Genomic DNA, 20,770 nt, shown 5'->3' with positions numbered 1-20,770 from the left:
AGAAGATTAATAGAACTAACTATGTAAATAATATTTTGTGTTTAACTTGGAATATTTTGGAATAGAGGGTTTATAATGTACATATACTCACACCACATTTGGTTGGGGTGAATGGAATAGGATATAATGAAATAAAACTATAATGGAATAGAGTTGTTATAGTATTCTTGTGTTTGGTTGGATGTAATAGATGTTGTAATAGCGTAAAGAAAAATGCTAAAATGACTAAAATACCCTTAGTATAATTTTTTCGGTAGATGATTATTGTTATTAAATTTTAATAAGAGCATTATTAAATATAATTTAATAAAAAATAAATAATTTAATCATATTTTAACATAATAATTATTAAATACAATTTAGCAACATTCTTAATATAATTATTATTAAAATATGAATTAATAAGAATCATAATATATAATATTATAAAAATAATATATAATCTACTTTATTATTTTTAAGATACAATGTGCTAAAATATCATTGACAAAACAAATAATTTAATTATCTTCTAAACTAAAAAGTAAAAGATTAGAAATAATAAATAACTTGAGAATTATATTTTACATCCAAACATAATGTTTATACATTAACAAAAAGTTAGATGATGTCATTAACTTATATGCCATAATCTATATGTTAAGTTTTACAACTTTTTAGATTGTGAGGATCATCTTCAAGCTTTTTCTTACTAAAATTTCTTTCTTGGAGGAAATATTGGAGTTGTTTGAAGGGGTTATGGATTCAACTTTTTTCCAAGGCTCCTTAGAAATTCTACACACCATCTTCATCTTTTCCATCTATCTTCTTTATTTTCATCTTTATTCTATTTTGTTCCTATTTAATTATTCAAATATTTGATTTATTTCATTGTTTTTCTATCTTAATTTTCTATTTTAATAGCTTCCTTTAATTTTTAAATTCTTAGAACGACTTGAATTTGTTTGTGTTTCAGGTTGTGTCAAAATTTAAGTTTCTTTCTGATCATTTAGAGCCCTAAGTCAAATCTACAACTTAGACAAACTTAGGATCCTATTATGCACTCATTCTTTATCACAGAGTTACATATCAAATTCCATTTGGCATGTTGGTTGGAAATAACATTGTCATATACCAAATTCTACTGGATTGGCCAAAAACTTTCTTGAGGATCCCCTTCACTAATAAAAAAGGCAAGAAAATAAAAACAAACAAGAGTGATCTATTTGAAATTAGGATTGATTAGTAAAAGAAATCTTTTTTATGGGAGTGAGTCTAGCTGATGTAATAGAGGAGTGTAGCCTATATACAAGTATTTATATATTTAAGGTTTAAGTTGAATATTATTAATAGAAGAATACACATAGTAATATCATAATATTATAATAATTATTTTACATTAATTCATAATTTAATTATATAGCAATTAATATATTATATTTCCTTAAATGTGTATGTATACTATTTGATATAATATAATATGTACTAAATATAATCAGAGGCAAATCCAGGGGGTTGCAGGGGCCCCGATCTCCTTAAAATGAAAACTTTTTCATTTAGGCCCTTTAAAATGTTTAAAATTCTAAATTAGTAAAGGTAAAATTGCACTTTGGCCCCCTAAAAACGATAATTTTTTTATTTAATCTTTTAAAAATTACATTTTACTATCGTAAAATTACAATTTAATTTGGATCCCTTAAAAAATATTCGGCTTTACCCCGAATATAATTATGTCATGTTACAAAATAAATTCATATCATAATATTTATTTTAATTATATAATTATTAATTAACTTTTTGTTTAAAAATGTTAACTAATTGAATTGATCAAATAATAAAAGGATAATCACAAATTTAAAAATTCAAATGACTCCATCTTATTGTTCAGTTAGGTTTACAAATAGAAAAAAAATATAATTTAAGAAAAGCTACATGAGATTTAAGAGAATAAGATGTTAAATGAGATATAGTTTTTGATAATTTTTTACACATATTTAAATTTATTATTAATGATTCTATTTAAATTTATTATTAATTATTATATTTAATTTATTGATATTTATATGTTATTCATTGGTTAGTATAAACTTTAAACAAAATTGAGGATTAGTTTTATAGTTAAAATATAGCTTTAGTTGTTAAAGGTTATGTGTTGGAATCTTGCAAGAAGTAAAACTATATATTTTGTAATCAATGTTGAGTCGGAAATTCAACGGATAGAGATTTAATTCGAATTCATATTTGGATATTAAAAGTCAAATAATTTTTAGATTCAGATTTTTGGTAGATTTGTAGATTTAGATTCAGATAATTCAAAATTTGCAGATATTCGACCCGCTGCCATCCCTAACCAAAATGAACCAAGTTGTCAAGTTCAAAGCAATATATATATATATATATAATCCCTTTATCAAATTTTCAAATGGTTTAGGTTTTATTTTTCTAAATCATAATAAGATTATGGCATAATAATAAATTTAACCTCTTAACGTTTACTTTTTATTATTATTTTATTTTGGCCTTCAACCTTCAATTTTTGTTAAATTGCTTTTTATCATATGGAAAAGTTAATATGACAACTTGTGTGGTAGTGAAGTTATTAAAAATTCAACAAATTACAAAAGAATCATATATATTTTAAACATATTCATGTTAGTAGTGAAGTATAATTGGAGTATGAAGTAGGCCGCCACATTAATGTCATAAAAATTTTAGTAATTCAGTTAACTTTTTCATTTAAAACTAAACAATATAACTAAATTTTCAAGATTGAAAGTAGAAAAATTAGTGTTAAAGATACAAAAATATAAACGTTAAAAGCTATGCCTAAAAGGGTTCGAGTATATTTGACTTTAAAACGAAAACCTTTGCATGTATGTGAGGTAGTGCTTTAATTTTTAAAAACAAGTTATTATGATAAAATGATTTTGACCCCAAACTTAAAACCTTTGCTTATGCATGAGATGGTCCTTTTCAAATCTTTTAGTTCTTTTAAAAAGTATTATAGTAAACTGGTTTTCAAAAGAGTTTGAATATGTTCCACCCAACCTCTCCAAATTATAATTTTACTATATATTTACTCAATTTTTTAAATCATTAATTGTAAAATTAAATTTTATATTTTACATTTTCGGAGGACCTTACTCCGTTTGCCTTTGCCCTAACAACCTTTTAAATTGTGTAACCAAGCCTAAAAAGAAGTCCAAGTAATTGTAACTTTGAAATAAAAATTTGGCTCTTAAAAGGTTGAAAATGAACTAAAAATATAATTAAGATCACAAGCAACACACTAATCTATAAATACATAAATTATTTCATTGTCTTATTGAAATAAAGTTTTAGACTCGAATAGTTCCAAAATGATTTGACACTTGAAAGATGGAAATAAACTTAAAAGTAATTTGATTAAGTTTACAAACAACACAATAATCTACAAACACGTAATTCATTTCAGAAGTAAAATTTTGGACTCAAATAGTTCCAAAACAATTTGGCACTTGAAAGTAGTTGGATTAAGTTCACCAACAACTCATAACCTAAGGTATTGGAGAGATTTGCAATGAATTCCTTTCGAGTAGTAGTTTGACACAAAGTCTTTCATGGTAGTCTCCTTATAAAGTGGAGGGTTTTCTTGAGATGTCAACTCCTTGATTGGTCCATAAAGCCTCGAGGTATTCTCTGGTGGAAGTTGTGTTCTAAAGAAACTTGCTACTGAAATTCTTGGATCTTTTTTATTAGCAAGCACTCTATGCTCAATACTTACAAATTTGTCATTAGTTATTAACTGCATAAAAATAAGAAAAAGATTATAATAGATATTTGAAAAATGTTAAAAAATTAATCCATAATCAATTAAGAGTAATTATTTTGTCCCTAGTAAAGTTAAAAACTCCATAAACTGGTCTAAAATGATGTCAAATGTCTTTTTAAATTTTAATTATTATTTATTTATATAAGATATTTATCCATCAATTAAATGTTAAAAAGAAAATTACAATTAACAATTTTTTTAAAAAATTGAATAGAATCAATACATTAAATGTTAGAATATGAAAAAAAAACTATTAGTTTAATAAAATCAATGCATTAAATGTTAAAAAAATAACCCATACCGACCATGAAGAAGGAATGAGAAATTTGTAAATTAATTTAGACATTGTTAGACAAAGTTTGAGTAATTCGAAACATGGAGCTAACCAAATTCAACCATTTTAATGCTTAGATTATTCAAGTAGTTGAATTATATATAAAAAAATTATCACACCACCAAACTCAAACTCTAATGTCTATTTTTAACCATAAATTTATAAAGTTCAATAAGCAAGCTCACCTATTTAGTGAGTTAAGCATCCAATTTTATTAAAAATTTGAATGTTGATAATGAAGAGGTAAAAAGAATGTAAAGAAAAAAAATATATAACACACATATTTTACGTGAAAATCTTTTCGGGAAAAAATCAAAAAACAGAGGAGAAGAAAATTCACTAATGTCGAATTCGAATGATAGAAGGGGAGTTTCGACTACATCTATTTACAGGTTAAAAAAACCTAATTTTAATCAATGTCAAATATATTATGCTAATAAATGTTAAATATATTATACTAAATACTAAATCTTCTAGAAAGAAAATATATTTTGTTTATCTTGACTTGCAAGCAATCTCTTATAATTTAGATCATACAACTCTAACAAATTTAATTACCCAAATTATAAAAATTGGTTATTTTAAATTTATCATACTATATATATATATTTGTTAGTAGTGTGAGATTACTAACATTACAAACTAATACGACTCATGTATTCTTATCATGCTCACATCATATGATTATGTCAAAGCTGATAATTAATCAGATTTAGTAAAAGCATTATTGAATACAACTTGAAAAACATAATGAAAACATAATACAACACAAAAATAACATATATGGACATCTCAAAACCTATATAGTATAACATGAAAAGTATACACAAACATGATTAACTTAAACCTATATTGCTTCTCGAGTGTAAAAGATGGATATAGATGTGTTCAACATGGATATGATTAAACTTTCTAAGCTTTTTATGTAGTTAGTACCCTGAAAATCACATTATATATGTATGTCCCACAAACATTTCAGAAAAAAATGAATATTCAAAGCTTCAAATATAAATAATTAATTTTTATCTCGTGTGATGCATGGGTTGTTAGTTTGTTTTATAAAATTATTATTTAAATAATGATATATTAAATAAAATTTTGATTAAACAATATTTAAAATTAAGATATAATCAAAATTTAAAATATACTCAAGTTTTGAAATATAATATATTAGTTTTCTATCTCGTGTGATTCATGGGTTGCTTGTGTGTTTTATAAAATTATTATTTAAATAACGATATATTAAATAAAATTATTGATAAAATAATATTTAAAAGATATTAAAAATATACTTAAATTTTTGAAATATAATATACTAATTTTTATCCCGTGTAATGCACAGGTTACTCATATGTTTTATAATTTTTATTTAAATAGCGATATATTAAATAAATTATTAATAAAAAATATTTAAAATATATAACCAAATTAAAAAATATACTTAAGTTTTTAAAATATAATATATTTGTAAGGTTATGAATATAATTTATGGAGGAAGGAAATTTGAAAGATAAAATTGTTATAATAAAGTTTAAAATAATTTTATTTTTAAAATTTTAATCTTAGAAATCATATTATATGTACCTAAGAATTTTTAATTTTAGAAATAAAATTTTAAATAATATATTTTATGGTTCAAAATAAAGTTTTAAATAACATAAAAGCATATATTTGACTTATTTAAAAATAAAAAATAAATCACTAATTTTTTGGTAATATGAATAGTGTTTTAAGTAGAAGTGAAATATTTAAAATTATTACATAAAATATATTAAATTGCATAACAGTTTTAAAAATTTAAAAACCAATTTTGAGGAAAATAAATAAATAAAATTTATTTGATATTAAACACAATTAAATGCAATATAATAAATAAGATATATGAGCTTAGATTTCAAATATATTTAATAACTATAATTATGAAATAAATATTTATTTATTGATAATAGTTTTTATCTTTATGACAAACATTAAAGATATTTTTAATATTAGGTTTTGATGGGTTTTGTTTTGAATGTGTCCTGTCAGGAATCTCCACCGGAAATATTTTTTGGTTTATATAGTTTTATAGACAGTAATTGGGGTAAATTATCAAAAAAGCTAGTTTTTTTCAAAATTTATTGAAATGGGCCGATTTTTTGATTATTTACCGGAATGGACCATTTTTCGGGAAATCGCGTCCACGTTAGCGCGATGTCGAGAGTGCGATGTCGAGACATCGCGTCCACGTCGGCGTGACTGGCGACGTGGACGCGATGTAGGTCACAAGTGAATAGATACTCAACGGTCAAAATTTTGACCGTTGCCCCCCCCAATGGTAAAAAAAAACTATAAATACCCCCACCCCTTTATTTTTTTTCACAAACAAATCCTATCTAATTTTTCCTTTCTAATCCTCTCAATTTCCTTCCTAAATTCTCTCAATTTCCTTCCAAAATTCTCTCAAACCCATATTTAATTTCAATTTCCTCTCAATTTCCTTCCAAAATTCTCTCAAATCCATATTTAATTTCAATTTCCCCTCAATTTCATTTTTAAAATAATTTTAAATTTTTTTATATTTTTTAAAATAATTTTAATTTTTTATATTTTCATCAATGGCGGATCATTAATTCGTCTTGATAGGAATCACATATCGGTGGAGCAAATGAAAATGGTAAGTATTAAATTTAATTTTTAAATATTATTTAAGATTTTTTATTTATGTATTTTTAGATAATTATTAATTTATTATTTGTTATAAAAGTCTGAAGATCGAGTATTGGAATGCAATATCCGGAATATGCATGCTCCTCCATCACCGTTAGTAGAGAACTACCTGCGGGAAGCGGGTTTCTGGCACGTGGCGACGGTAGGCCGAGGATACAAGTTGGACTCGAAACTGATCAGTGCGTTGATCGAGAGGTGGAGACCCGAGACGCACACATTCCATCTTCCATGTGGAGAGTGCACTATCACTCTAGAAGATGTCCATCTGCAATTGGGATTGCTGGTGGACGGGCACCCAGTCACCGGGTCTGCCCAATCTAGCAATTGGGAGGCGGTGTGCTACGAGCTTTTGGGCGCTATTCCGGATAAAATGGATAGAGGTAAGGTCGAGATGGGCTGGTTACGTGCCACCTTCCCCGATCCGAATGCAAATTCAACTGAAATTGAAAGAATCCGATATGCTCGATCATACATTCTTCAAATAATTGGAGGTAATCTGATGCCCGGCACGTCACGGAGCCGTGTACATCTAAGGTGGTTGCTAAAACTCGTTGATTTTAGAGGAGCCGGTGAATTTAGTTGGGGGTCTACCATCTTGGCAACATTATATTGGGAGATGTGCGGGGCGACGCGACCGAGGAGAGCAAACATCGGAGGTTGCTCGTCACTCGCAATCATGGGCACAGCCACTTTCCATTTCTCGTCCTCGAGTGAACCACCCATATACATTCCCACTCGTAATGAGGTAAATTTTATATTACATTTTGGAATTATTATGTAGATTTTGTAAGAATAAAAGTATGCTAAAAATTTATTTAATTAGGTGGAACCATCCGGCAAGTTATCGTGGATTACCGTCGAACTTAAAGATATACGGCTTCTATTGGAGCAACGGTTGAAGCGTAGTAAGTATTATTGCAAATAGATATTTCCATACATTCGCTAGTCGATTGATATTTAGTATTTAGTATTTAGTATTATGTATATAACTAATATTTCTATCATGTTCATATAGTTTCAATGGACACCATACGAGGATCTGGCAATTCGGGCAGTAATCCCGGAAGAGTTTTTACAAAATCCGAACGCTTGGCACACGAAAGTGGTGTTGATCAACTATGCAACCATGGAGCCCCACCAGACAGACAGAGTGCTACGACAGTTTGGATGTAGACAACCGATTCCTGCGGACCCTGAGGTGTTTGACGATCACCACAAAATCGACCTTCGGCTATTAGGTACGGATTGGCCTAGATACTGGTCCGAGTACACAGAAATGTGGGAAAATCGGCATGAATATCTACCTACTCGGGAACAAATCATCGTTTTGGAGTTAGCGTACGTTCCAGAATACATGCCATGGTTTAGGATCTATGGCAAGCCGTATTTACTTACGCCAGAGGAGAGGCAGCGGCAAATATGTGTCGGAAGGGAAATGCGCGGGCCTCTAAATCCAAGACGAGAAGACTACGAAGGCAGCCCCTCAACGAGGCCCAGACAGTCACCCGACTCATCATCAGCGGCCATGCAATCACCGTCCCCAACGAGAGCACCGACGCAGTCACCTGACGCAGCAATTCAACAGATGATACCCACGCAACTGCCTTTCCCTATGATGCCAGGTGTGTTTCCTAGCCCTTATATGTACCCTAACCCTTACATGTATCCTTTTCCGAATCCTATGGCAGGTTGGAGCCAAATGCCCGGTTCAGCTCCATTTCCTGTTATGCCGAGCGGACCATCGATATCTAGGCCAGCGGCGTAGGAGGGATTGCAAGGGGGGCCGTCGGGGAGCTCTCCTTTTTACTACTCGCCACCAACGTATGGCTTTCAAACACCGTCGCCGTTCATGATGCAAACACCTCCACATACACTATTCTTTGAAGGTGGATCATCATCCCAAGTCCGACAACCAGATGTCGAACCGGAAGAACCACAATCATCACCGAAGGAAGAACAACCGCCGCCTGAAGCTAGAGGAAGGAGGAATCCAACACAGAATCACGACTACCGCCATGTGGAACCGAATCCCCCGGGCATAGACATTGATTGCCGTATTTAAATTTATTATCTGATGTAATAAAATAGAAGTTTATTTAATATAATAAAATAGAAGTTCTATTTGATGTAATAAAACCTAATTTATTTAAAACCCTAACTTAATTAAAACCCTAACTTAATTAAAAACCTAACTTAATTAAAAACCCTAACTTAATTAAAACCCTAACTCTAACCTAATTTAATTAAAAACCCTAACCCTAACCTAATTTAATTAAAACCTAACTTAATTAAAAACCCTAACCCTAACCTAACTTAATTAAAAACCCTAACTTAATTAAAAATCCTAACCCTAACCTAATTTTACATAATTTGATAATTTTACTAACCATTAACACAATTGTTGGACTTAATAATTTTACATAATTTGATAATTTTACTAACCATTAACACAATTTTTGGACTTAATAATTTTACCTAATTTGATAATTTTACCTAATTTAATTAAATTTTTTTCGCTTAATAATTTTACATAATTTGATAATTTTACTAACCATTAACACAATTTTTGGACTTAATAATTTTACATAATTTGATAATTTTACCTAATTTAATTAAAATTTTTTGGCTTAATAATTTTACATAATTTGATAATTTTACTAACCATTAACACAATTTTTGGACTTAATAATTTTACATAATTTGATAATTTTACCTAATTTAATTAAAATTTTTTGGCTTAATAATTTTACATAATTTTACATAATTTGAAAATTTTACTAACCATTGACAAAATTTTGGGACTTAATAATTTTACATAATTTTACATAATGTTAGATTTGGTAAAATGTTTTGACTGGTACTAACAATTAAGAAATTAAACTAATTTGATAATTTTACTAACAATTAATACAATTATCAATTAATAATTGAATAAAATAATTTTTTTCTAAAATTACATTCAACTATTGCATTAGGGCATGACCGACTTGTATGGCCTGGGTTCCTACACCATCCGCACAACTTCTGTTGACTGGCTGTTTCTCGGATATCCATATTGTTCCGTATTCTAGTGGAGCAAGGTCGACCCTTTTGTTTGCGACACAATTCTCTATCCGGTAACAGCTTAAAAGGAGCAAGAGATACGGGCGGCCACTTACGTTCATCTGGGACCGGTGGGAAAACGTGTTTCTATATGTTGTACATGTTTTCTAATTTGTACACTTCGTCCACATAACTCATCGGATCCAGACGGAGTTTCTGACAAGCTGCAATAACATGAACGCATGGATAACGAAGTGCATCAAACTTCCCACAATCACAAGTCCTGTTTCGCAAGTGTACACGATATTGCCCCCAACAACACCTTGGTGCGGTCTGTCAAACTCCGTCACGCGAAACCATAAATTGTCTCGATCGTGACACACTGTGTGCATGATGTTTGCCCTCGCCTTCGTCTTGTTAATTTCTTGAACTACCTTACTGCACCATACATGACCACCCTGCATCTGGCCTGCATAAGTTGCTGCTCGCTTTGGAAATAGCGTCGCCAAACGAAAATATGTCTCTCGCATAACCGATGTTATCGGTAGATGGCGTGTTCCTTTAAGAACAGAATTTATGCATTCTGCCAGGTTCGACGTCATATGGCCATATCGTAGGCCTCCGTTGTATGCTTGTGCCCACTGTTCGAAACGTATGTTACAAATGTAGTCTGCCCCTTCTCCGTTCTGAGATCGTAAAATTGCCAACATCTCGGCAAAATGATCTTTATTTATTTCATACCCTGCCAATATAAGATCATAGTGAATATTTTATACCACTTCTACCAATAAAACTAATTCAAATTGACAAACGAAATAATACAGTTATAGACTAAATACCCATGTTGGTCACTTGTTGTCATTCGCTCTTAGATGGATATTGCCTGTAGTAGTTCGAAGCAACGTGTCTTAGGCAATATCTATGGTGTGTACGCTGCCACAAGCTTCCCTCTCGATCAAATGCAGCCAGTATACCGGTGCCCCGATCTGAAATAACACAGATATCAGGTTGGGGGCACACATGCCTCCTTAACCTCGAAAGAAAGAAATCCTAGTCATCAGACGACTCTCCTGGTGTTATTGCAAATGCAATTAGAAGAATTGTCCCACCGCCGTCCTGTGCCACTGCAACCAATAGCCGATGAGTATAGCTACCGAACATGAAGGTACCGTCAATTTGTACCAACGGCTTGCAGTATGGAAATACGTCTCGGCATTGCTTAAAGGTCCAAAATAAGCGTTTGAACACTTGGCATCCACGTAGCAATCGGCCGTTGTAGTACTCATGTTCCGTTTCAAGGTCTGTGATGGCACCTGGGACGTATCTCTCTAGCACCTGACACCACTGCCATATTTCATTATATGAGGTGTCCCACCCACTATGCATCTTCTCCAACGCCTTCTGCTTAGCTATCCAAGCCTTGCGGTAAGAGGGCGTATACCCCATTTGGCTATGGATATTGGCAATTATCACCGGCACTGAAGTCCTAGGATCTACTTTTATCGTGGGTAGTATCAAGCTAGCTAACATAGTTGAATCCATTTTGGGATGATCTTGTGAAACACCTACAGAGGGAGTACATTAAATAATGCAACATTGCAAAATAAAATTATTATTCAGATACATTCAATCCTGTACCTGCAGCACATGTATGTGGAACTTTGTACTTTTTTTTATCTCCCACAACCCTGTCCTTTTCCTTAACGAGGCGACGATTTTCCATGAACATGTGTCGTCTTGCACCGCGCACTTCGCCTCAAACTTATCAGATTTTGATTTAACGGCATGGTTATTAACGTCGTTTTTGATGCTATGCTGTTTCAAAGCACCAATAAAGCTATCTTTATTGGTAAACTGATTACCAACTTCAAGTTCACCAAAATCTACCCCCGAACTTGTACGATCGCGCAATCGGTGTGGTAGATCTGGAAACTCTAACGCATCATCCGCTGACAGATCAACATTATGCATGTGGGCTGGAGGTGAGTATGCTCTGAATCATGGATTTTCTTCTTCATCTGAACTCCTTTCAGCATCTTCACCCTCTGTTGGAATCGGCTTCGGTTCAGAAAATAATCCCACTTCTGCACCATCCGGCCCGGGCTCTCGAGGTGGATCCACATCGGAGTCATCTTCTAACCCACAATCATCTGCAGCGTACGACGTCCCCTCACTGGTTGACGTCGTAGGTAGTATGTCATCCCTTCTTCTGGGCATTTGATAACGTCCCCAATTGGATGTAGATTGCCATCCACTAGAACTTGATGCAGTTCCCCAATACGTATTTCCAGCATCAAACATCGAGCCACCGACGTACATGTCCCATCCACCGACAGAGTGTCTTGCGGGGGATGTGCATTCGACGCCGCTATCGAACATGGGCTGTTCCTTATTTTGTAACCCGCTAACCGAGTGTCGGCCAGGGGTCGTGTATACATCTCGAACACCGGACGAAAGTACATCAGTTGGCAACGTAAATTGTACATATAACTCAATATAAGTTGCTCCACTAGCAAGATGAGTCTGCACCATTGCCTCGAAGCTACGAGCACCTTTTATGTCGAACGAGTCATATGTCACCGGATCAACACAAGAACAAAATCGATATGTGATTGACAGAACTTTCATTGGCGTCGTTCCGAAGATTTTATGCCTAATTCTTTTACGAAGTTCTATCAAATCTATGTTCTGGTTAAATGACAGTCGCACCGTATTCTCCGACAAAAAAACAACACCATTCTCGGTGTGGCAAACCTCACCATCGTAGTAAATAACAGCACTAATACGTTCACTCATTTTGAAACTCTAACTTTCTTAACCTCTCTAAATTGTTTCTGCTATGACTTATGCATTCTAAGAACATTTTCTGCCTAATTTATAGCCTCAGCCCAAACTTACTACTGTAGCAAAATCGTGTCCACGAGGGCACGATTTCACAATTTCTTACCAAATAGCATCCTGGTAGAGGCGATTTTATACTATTTCCTCAGAAACGTCAAAAAAAAATATTTCTTACATGACCTACTGTAGCAAAATCGCGTCCACGAGGGTGCGATTTCACAATTTCTTCTCAAATAGCATCCTAGTAGAGGCGATTTTATACTATTTGCTCAGAAACGTCAAAAAAATTTATTTCTTACATGACCTACTGTAGCAAAATCGCGTCCACGAGGGCGCGATTTCACATTTTATTCTCAAATAGCATCCTGGTAGAGCTGATTTTATACTATTTGACCAGAAACGTCAACTCGAAATAATTTATTCCGGGACCTAAAAACCCTAAAAAGCCTGAACCCTAAACCCTAAAAGCCAAAAAAACCAAACGTGAAAAATGCGTCAAAATCACGTCCCCAAGAACGCGCCACGTGTCAGGACATCGCGTCCGCGACCTGCTGACGTGGAAGGAAATCGCTCCCTCAAGGACATGATTTCCTTCCACGTCAGCAGGTCGCGCTGACGTGGACGCGATGTCCTGACACGTACCCTGACATAGCGCTGACGTGGACGCGATTTCCCGAAAAATGGCCCATTCCGGTAAATAATAAAAAAATCAGCCCATTTCGGTAATTTTGAAAAAAACCGGCTTTTTTTGATAAATTGCCCCAGTAATTGCTATACTTCAAATGTCTCCATGTTCAGGCTCACAAATGGCAATAGATTTGGGTTTTTCTTTTTTCTTTTCGTTTTAATGAGGAAAAACAGGAGATGAGAAAGCCCCATCCATCATCACCCAAATACTTTTAATTTTTACGATAGTAGAAATGTAATTTCATCATTTGAATAACATATATCTTTAGGATTAAATCAAATTTTTATTATTTTTAGAAAAAAATTAAAAGACCTAAATAAAATTTTTTCTATTTTAGGGGGCCGGGGCCCCTACCAGCCCCTAGCTACGCCCTTGCTTATGATAAATATTTTTAAATTTTGAACTTTAAACTATATTTTCAAAGGAGCAATAAAAAATAATTTCAATTAAATTATGTAAGAAATTTTTTAACTTTAATCTAAATATTAAAATGAATAAAGTAATTAATGGAAAAGTAGATTAGTTAAAATAAATAAATTAAGATGCAAATATGATATTTTTTATAATACTCAGAATTTATTTTTTGACATTATCTCTTTTATGATAAAATTATAATGATATTTTTAAAAACTGAAAATTAAATGAATTGAGATATATAAAAATTTAAAAACGGAGTCATTTTGTATATATTTAAAACAAATCAACTGTACTAAAATTAAATCTAAAATTAAAATATAATTTAAAATCTTATAGAGATCACATTTGTTTTTATTTGAATATTTTATATTTATCTCAAATAATGTAGCACATCTTTCTAAATCAAATAAAATAGGTGTATATGATAAGATAATCCTTTTCTTTATTATTTTACTTTATTCTTAATTTTCTTATCACTCTATTGTTCTTGTTTTCTATTTCAATTTTTGAATTTAATAAAGAAAGAATTTATTACAATTTATCGAAAGATTCGATTCGTTAGAATCCAATCCAATAGCAGAGATTATTAGTAAAAATAGAATTTTTGGAAGATATGGAAAGATGCAAAACTCTATATTTCTATTCTATTTTATTTTCTATTTAAATTATATATACATAAGCAATAGAGGAAGATAAAATTCGTATTTTTGTCTCTCCAAATTTAAATTTCATTTTACAAAAAGAAAAATTCGTTTTTTATCTTATTGCTAGAGGTTTACTCATTAGTAATATCTATTACTATTGATAAATTATAATAACAGGACAAAGCCCGAATAACAAATGTGATTAGTGCAACTCAAATCCAGATCACACCTAGGACATGAACACCTTGATTATTAAGTTATCACATGAGATTCAATTATTTTCTATTTTTTAAAAATAATAGAAGTAAATAAAATTTGTGTGTGTTTTAAATATTTAATCGCGTGTGTTTTTTATAATGTAAATATCTTCCGTGTTTTATTTGAATTGAGGTCTGTTTTAGTTGTATATCATGCTTATTTTAAAATTTATTTTAAAATGGTTAAGTACTGAGATCATTTAAACTGAACTTATTAACAAAATATTAAGTAATTAAAATTAAAAATTACTGAGATAATTTATTATATATTTTTAGAAAATGTATAAATTTAATAAGTGAGATGTAAATAATATAAATATGTTATGCTGGATCTTAGACTTTATAATATAATATAATATATATAGCAATAAAATACCTAAATTATGATATTAGGGTTAAAGTTAAGGTGAGCTTGCCTGCATCATATCGCCCAAATTTACAACAAGAGCTCCACGGACAGGATTAATATCAAGCCATTGATTTTGATGGAGGATTTGAAGTCCGCCGATTTCATCTTGTAAAACTACGGTGCAGAAGCTGTTATCGGTGTGACTGCTGGTGCCCAATGTCAAGTCCGGTTCAGGGCACGGTGGATAGTAATGGCCTTTCACAAACAATCCCTCACCGCACCCAATATCTTCCAAATAACTCCAATTCAGACCCAAGGCTTCCGACATCAATTCTAACAAAGTCTGCCCTAATTGCATCATTTTGCTTGAATATTCTATCATTATATCTCTGCGGATGAAGTTAGCTTCAGATATGATTTTTGCAAATATATGTTCCGTATCAAAATATGTTTCATATAAGTAGCTATTTACGTTTTAATTTCCTTCATTTCATACGTGTCTGATCTATATTCCTAGCAACATTTGCTCCAATTAAACTTAATTAATTCATTCCGGACATTGATAATAGAGGTTATATTTACTACTTACCTGCAAACCGCAGGCAGTTCTTGAGGAAGAGGGTGGCGAGGTGCCATAACACAAGATAAAGTATCCCTCCAATTGGTTGCTTCCGCCTTGTAAAGATCGATGTTACTGTTATAGTACACTTTCTTGGAATAATCTCGAGAATAAATCTCTTTCTTAGCTTTGTCATCCTGTTCATGAAACCTGCGAACCCCATTTATCATTTCATCCGTAGTCGCCAACGGAATCCCATGGTTGATAACTTGAAAGAAACCCCATTTCTCGCAAGCTTCTCCAACTTTCTTCACTATTTCGCGACGTAAATTTGGATCATCGTCGACGCCGGTCAAGTTTATGATTGGGATTCCGTCATTGTTGGTGGGGCTTCCAGGTTTCTGGTTATGGACGTTGTTTCTCTCAAGCTTGTACTGTTCGTCGATGAAAATCGCTGGAATCTTTGACAAGCCCGAATCTACCAGCCCTTTCACTCCTGATTTTGTTTCATCGAAAGCTTTCAATTCCTGTTGTCGATTCACAATGGATTCTTGAGCTCGTTCTAAGCTTATTTCTGCCATGTTCGAGAATTTTGGCTTTTGAGAATCTTTGACACCCTGACTATCTATGTACAGTTATTATGGGGCAAATTACATATAAAATACCCTTTTTTAAAAAATTTATCGAAATGGGCCCGATAAATAATTATTTACCGGAATGACCCTATTTCCCGAAAGCGCGTCCATGTCAGCACGATGTCAGGGGACGTGGCAGGAAGACGTATCCCTGAGAAAGGGTTTTACCTACGTGGACAAAAAGTGCGCTCTCAAGAACGCATTTTCTTGCCATGTAAGCGCTCCCTTGGGGACGCGTTTTGCCCGTGCATGAAAGTAGCAACGGATATTTTTTTGACCGTTGGTGACCCCCCAACGGTAAAAAAAAACTATAAACCCCCATTTTATTTTTTCACAACTAAATCCTTTCTCTCAATTTCTCTCTAATATTCTCTCAAATTCCTTTCAAATTCCTCTAAATTTCCTCTCAAATTCCTCTCAAATTTCTATTTAAAAGAACTTTAATTTTTTAATTATTTTTAAAAAAGTTTTAATTTAGTCTCTATTTTGCAACAATGAAATTTTTACTTATATTAATTGCACCAATTTATTCCGACAAATTTCAATCATATCGATCAAAATGTTGTATACTAATCGATGCATGAATAATTTTAAAAATAATCTATAAAACATGGAATCTAGTCATTTATTAGCATGCTTCATTATATGTTGTGTATTTGAGATAACATATGATATGTTAACCTTGTAATAGGTTATCTGTTATGACATGCATGTATAACTGTAGCAAGTATAATTTTTGTTCTGATTATATTTGCATCGGGGACGGGTTATATTATGTGGAGGAAGTGTTTCTGTGAGAGGTGAAATCTCGTTCATTATACTGGCAGCACAGTTGCAAAGATTTTGAAAAGTTTCTTAATGTCACTAAGTGGTGTGTAGGGTTGGATGGGTGTTTCATACCCCATATGGTGTGTTGAGATGGCGGAGATGGTGTGTAGCGGATGGTGGTAGGAAAGCATGTCTGCTCTGTTATGATTCTGTTATTGTGAAATCTATCTTGTATAAATTTATGGTTAAGTTATTTGTTACACCTTGAGTTTTGAAAACTCACATTCCTTTTGTCTGATATTTTCAGTTAATCCTCAGACTTAGACAGGTCGGTGTGATGGTGATCGGTTATAAAAAGTTTTTTCATTTAGGTTGATTATTATAATTAATTTAATTTGGGTTAAAGTGTTTTTGTAAATTTTGGACTAATTGGACTTTTTGGACTGTTTTGGGTTTGAACGTTATTTTCCGTTTTCCATATTAAATTGTTTAAACGATTTATCTACAACGATTGTTTTTGCAAAAACAAGAGGTTTCAAATAACAAATTGTGTTTTCAAAAATATAACTTTTAAAGAGTTCCTCTGCAAAATTATAAGTTTTTAGGAAATCACTACAGCAAAACAGGCTTTTAGCGGCTTTTTTTAGGAGCACCGCTAAAAGTATTTGCGGCACTTTCACAAGCGCCACACAAAACGCCGCTATAGACAATGTTACTAATTTTAGCGGCATTTTTTCACATAAACACTGCTAAAGAACATGACCTTTAGCGGCGCATTCATCACAAACGCCGCTAAAGAACATGACCTTAAGCGGCACTTTTTCCAGAAACGCCGCTAAAGAAACCTTTAAAAAATATTTTAATTAAATAATATTTATTTTGATGATAAATATTATATTATGTTTTATTTTTGAAATTTAAACTTTAAACTATATACTTTTAAGGATAAAAATATTAATTAAATTAAATTTTCTGTTAAAATTTTAACTTTAAAACTAAATATAAAAATTAATGAGTTTAAATTTAGAATTTAAATATTATGTTTAAATAAATTAGCAATCTACCTCACAGCTCATCTGATCTATATTAACTCGGCCAATTATAAAAGAAGCTACAAAACACGTAATAGTTAACAATCATGGTTAAAGAAGCTAGTACACAAGGTAGCTATAAAACCCTGTTTCAATAACACCAAATTCAAGTTCCGACTAAGATAAACGACCATGGAATGCAACATTAAATAAAATTCCACTTGAAGAAGTGCTAAGCCTTGGCTTTTCCAGCTTGAAGAGATTGAATCCTCTACTACACCATCAATATCTAAAGGATGCAAAATCAAATGATCAGATAAACCAACAAACTTGGTAAACAAGAGAGATGTTAAAAATAAAAAATATATATAGCCATTAAGACTCAAAAAAAATATAACAAACAATTATGTGCAACTTTAGTAGCAGGTTGAACCATACTAACAAACAATCTCAATCATAGCTATTCCATGTGTCTCAAATAGGCATTTTTTCTAATGATTGTCTAAACTATTCAATTGTTTAACAAGGAACAATAGTATTAATTTGCAAAAAGTAGAACAGAAACATGTTCCACTACTATTGTTTAACGTTATATAGAAATGTCTTATATAGCATAAAAGAGAACTAAGGCACATAAAAAAGAAGAAGAACACCAACCGTTTCTCTCTTGCTGTGTTGTTTCTCTTCAAAATCTTGAAGAGATAAATCAAGCCGCTTCCTAAGGACAAAGAAACAAAGTTCTAAAGTTATACATATGATAGTTACAATGTTGCATAAGACATTTCAAAAAATTTTGGTGTCATTTCTTAAAGTAAGTATTGGTAATCATCCATATTTATGGAAAGTCAAAGATATGGGTATCAAATAATAGAAAGTCAAAGATATGGGTATCAAATATTGGAAAGTCAAAGATATGGGTATTGAGATATTGGCATAAGAAATCTGAGATATTTGCAATATTTGGTCCCTAATTGTAAAGTGACTTTGCAAGTTGATCATTGAACCTCAACTATAAATAGGCATAACCATCTCTCATTCTGTATCCCATATTTGCCATTCTCTACTTAAGACATTATTCTCTCTCTCTCTCTCTCTCTCTCTCTCTCTCTCTCTTTGTAAATTATCACTTGTATTTTGGAGTGAAAAATATTTGGTAGTGCCCGAGGACGTAGGCAAAATTTGTTGAACCTCATTAAATTCTTGTGTTCTTTATTGTATTATTCTGCATAAATTGTGAGTGTGATTGTAGTGATTTATTGTGCTATTAAATTACGATTGAGGGATATTCTGGCTAGGAATGACCTGGTACTTAAGCGATCCTTATGATCCACCTCTCTTTCCTGGGAATTGAACTTAGTGTGATTTTTTAGTACAATAATTTTACTCTTTTACACGCTTCCGCACAATAATTGGTATCAGAGCTAGATTCGTACTTGAGGAATACAATCGTTCACGGCACTGTTCACGTACAGTAGTTGGGATTGAGGAGAAAAATGGAAAAGGTATCGTCATCAGCAAAGACTACTGTGACCAATGCAAAATTTGAAATAGAGAAATTTGATAGTACCAATAATTTTGGTATGTGGCAATGTGAGATCCTGGATGTCTTATGTCAGTAAGAGCTGGATATAGCCCTTGAAGAAAAACCTGACAAGATGGATGACAATGAGTGGGCTAAGACCAATAGACAAGCATGTGGAACAATTGGTATATGTTTGGCCAAAGAGCAGAAGTACTCTGTCATGAGGGAGACATCAGCGAAGAAGTTGTGGGATACACTGGAAGAAAAGTTTCTAACAAAAAGTCTTGAAAATAGGCTTTATATGAAAAAAAAACTTTATCGATTCATGTATGCACCCGGTATGTAGATATATGACCATGTGAACTCATTCAATAAAATTTTAGCAGACTTGCTAAATTTGGATGAGAAATTTGAAGATGAAGACAAGGCATTACTGTTGTTGAATTCTCTTCTTGATGAATATGATCATCTTACCACCACATCGCTTCATGGGAAGGATACGATCACATTTGATGCAGTCTGTAATGCGTTGTATAGATTTAAGACTCGAAAGAAAGATAAAAAAGATATCAGAGATACAACTACAGAAGTCTTAACAGTAAGAGGTCGTTCGCACAACAACAAATCTAGTAGAAGGAGTAAGTCCAAAGGGAGACCTGCCAAAAATGAATGTGCTTTTTGTCGTGAAAAGGGCATTGGAAAAAGAATTGTCCTAAGTTACAAAAGGGCAAGGCTATTTCTGATTAATGTGTAGCGGAGCATGATGAGGAGTCAGACTTTAGCTTGGTTGGCATGGCAATGGCATGTCATACAGATGAGTGGCTTTTGGATTTGGGATGTACTTACCATATGTGTCCTAATAAGGACTAGTTTTCTAGTCTTAAAGAACTAGAAGGTGGAGTTGTTTTTATGGGCAATGACAGTGCTTGTAAGACAATGGGAGTAGGTACAATCAAATTGAAGAATCACGATGGCTCAATTCAAGTCTTGACAGATGTTCGCTACATACTTAGCTTGAAGAAAAATCTCATCTCATTAGGGGTCCTAGAATCTAAAGGGCTTACAATCACTTTGAGAGATGGATTACTAAAGGTAGTAACTGGGGTATTGACGGTGATGAAAGGAACAAGAAGGAATAATCTGTACTATTTAAATAGAATTACAATTATTGGATCAACAACAGC

The 20,770-nt window shown here is 32.2% G+C and overlaps 2 protein-coding genes across 3 annotated transcripts; both read right to left on the bottom strand.

Annotated features, from left to right (window-relative positions):
• Positions 1–3,269: 3,269 nt before the first annotated feature.
• Positions 3,270–16,271, bottom strand: LOC105798808 (1-aminocyclopropane-1-carboxylate oxidase homolog 1). The gene is made up of 3 exons (XM_012629009.2): positions 15,661–16,271; positions 15,139–15,460; positions 3,270–3,763 (listed from the first exon to the last, which is right to left on the bottom strand). The coding sequence occupies exons 1-3, from the start codon at positions 16,209–16,211 to the stop codon at positions 3,509–3,511; spliced, it is 1,128 nt and encodes a 375-aa protein (XP_012484463.1). The 5' UTR covers positions 16,212–16,271; the 3' UTR covers positions 3,270–3,508.
• On the bottom strand, positions 9,738–15,131 carry LOC128032737 (uncharacterized). 2 transcript variants are annotated; one of them, XM_052621455.1, is made up of 2 exons: positions 10,715–15,131; positions 9,738–10,617 (listed from the first exon to the last, which is right to left on the bottom strand). In XM_052621455.1, exon 1 carries the CDS (start codon positions 12,669–12,671, stop codon positions 11,874–11,876), a length of 798 nt encoding a protein of 265 aa, XP_052477415.1. In that variant the 5' UTR covers positions 12,672–15,131; the 3' UTR covers positions 9,738–10,617; positions 10,715–11,873. The 2 variants fall into 2 exon arrangements, with proteins under 2 accessions (XP_052477415.1, XP_052477416.1); XM_052621456.1 differs by having other exon boundaries at positions 9,738–11,440; positions 11,514–15,131.
• Positions 16,272–20,770: the final 4,499 nt, after the last annotated feature.

Source organism: Gossypium raimondii, chromosome 9 (assembly GCF_025698545.1).
Source record: "Gossypium raimondii isolate GPD5lz chromosome 9, ASM2569854v1, whole genome shotgun sequence".
NCBI lineage: Eukaryota > Viridiplantae > Streptophyta > Magnoliopsida > Malvales > Malvaceae > Gossypium > Gossypium raimondii.
Note: the sequence above shows the minus strand (reverse complement) of the source record. Positions and strands in the feature narration are given on the sequence as shown.

Coding starts and splice junctions, on each gene's coding strand:
- LOC128032737 (XM_052621455.1), bottom strand. CDS start 12,671: ATGAGTGAACGTATTAGTGCTGTTATTTACTACGATGGTGAGGTTTGC.
- LOC105798808 (XM_012629009.2), bottom strand. CDS start 16,211: ATGGCAGAAATAAGCTTAGAACGAGCTCAAGAATCCATTGTGAATCGA. Junction 15,461..15,660: donor GAACTGCCTGCGGTTTGCAG/GTAAGTAGTAAA, acceptor CTTCATCCGCAG/AGATATAATGATAGAATATT. Junction 3,764..15,138: donor ATTTGGGCGATATGATGCAG/GCAAGCTCACCT, acceptor ATTTTTATGCAG/TTAATAACTAATGACAAATT.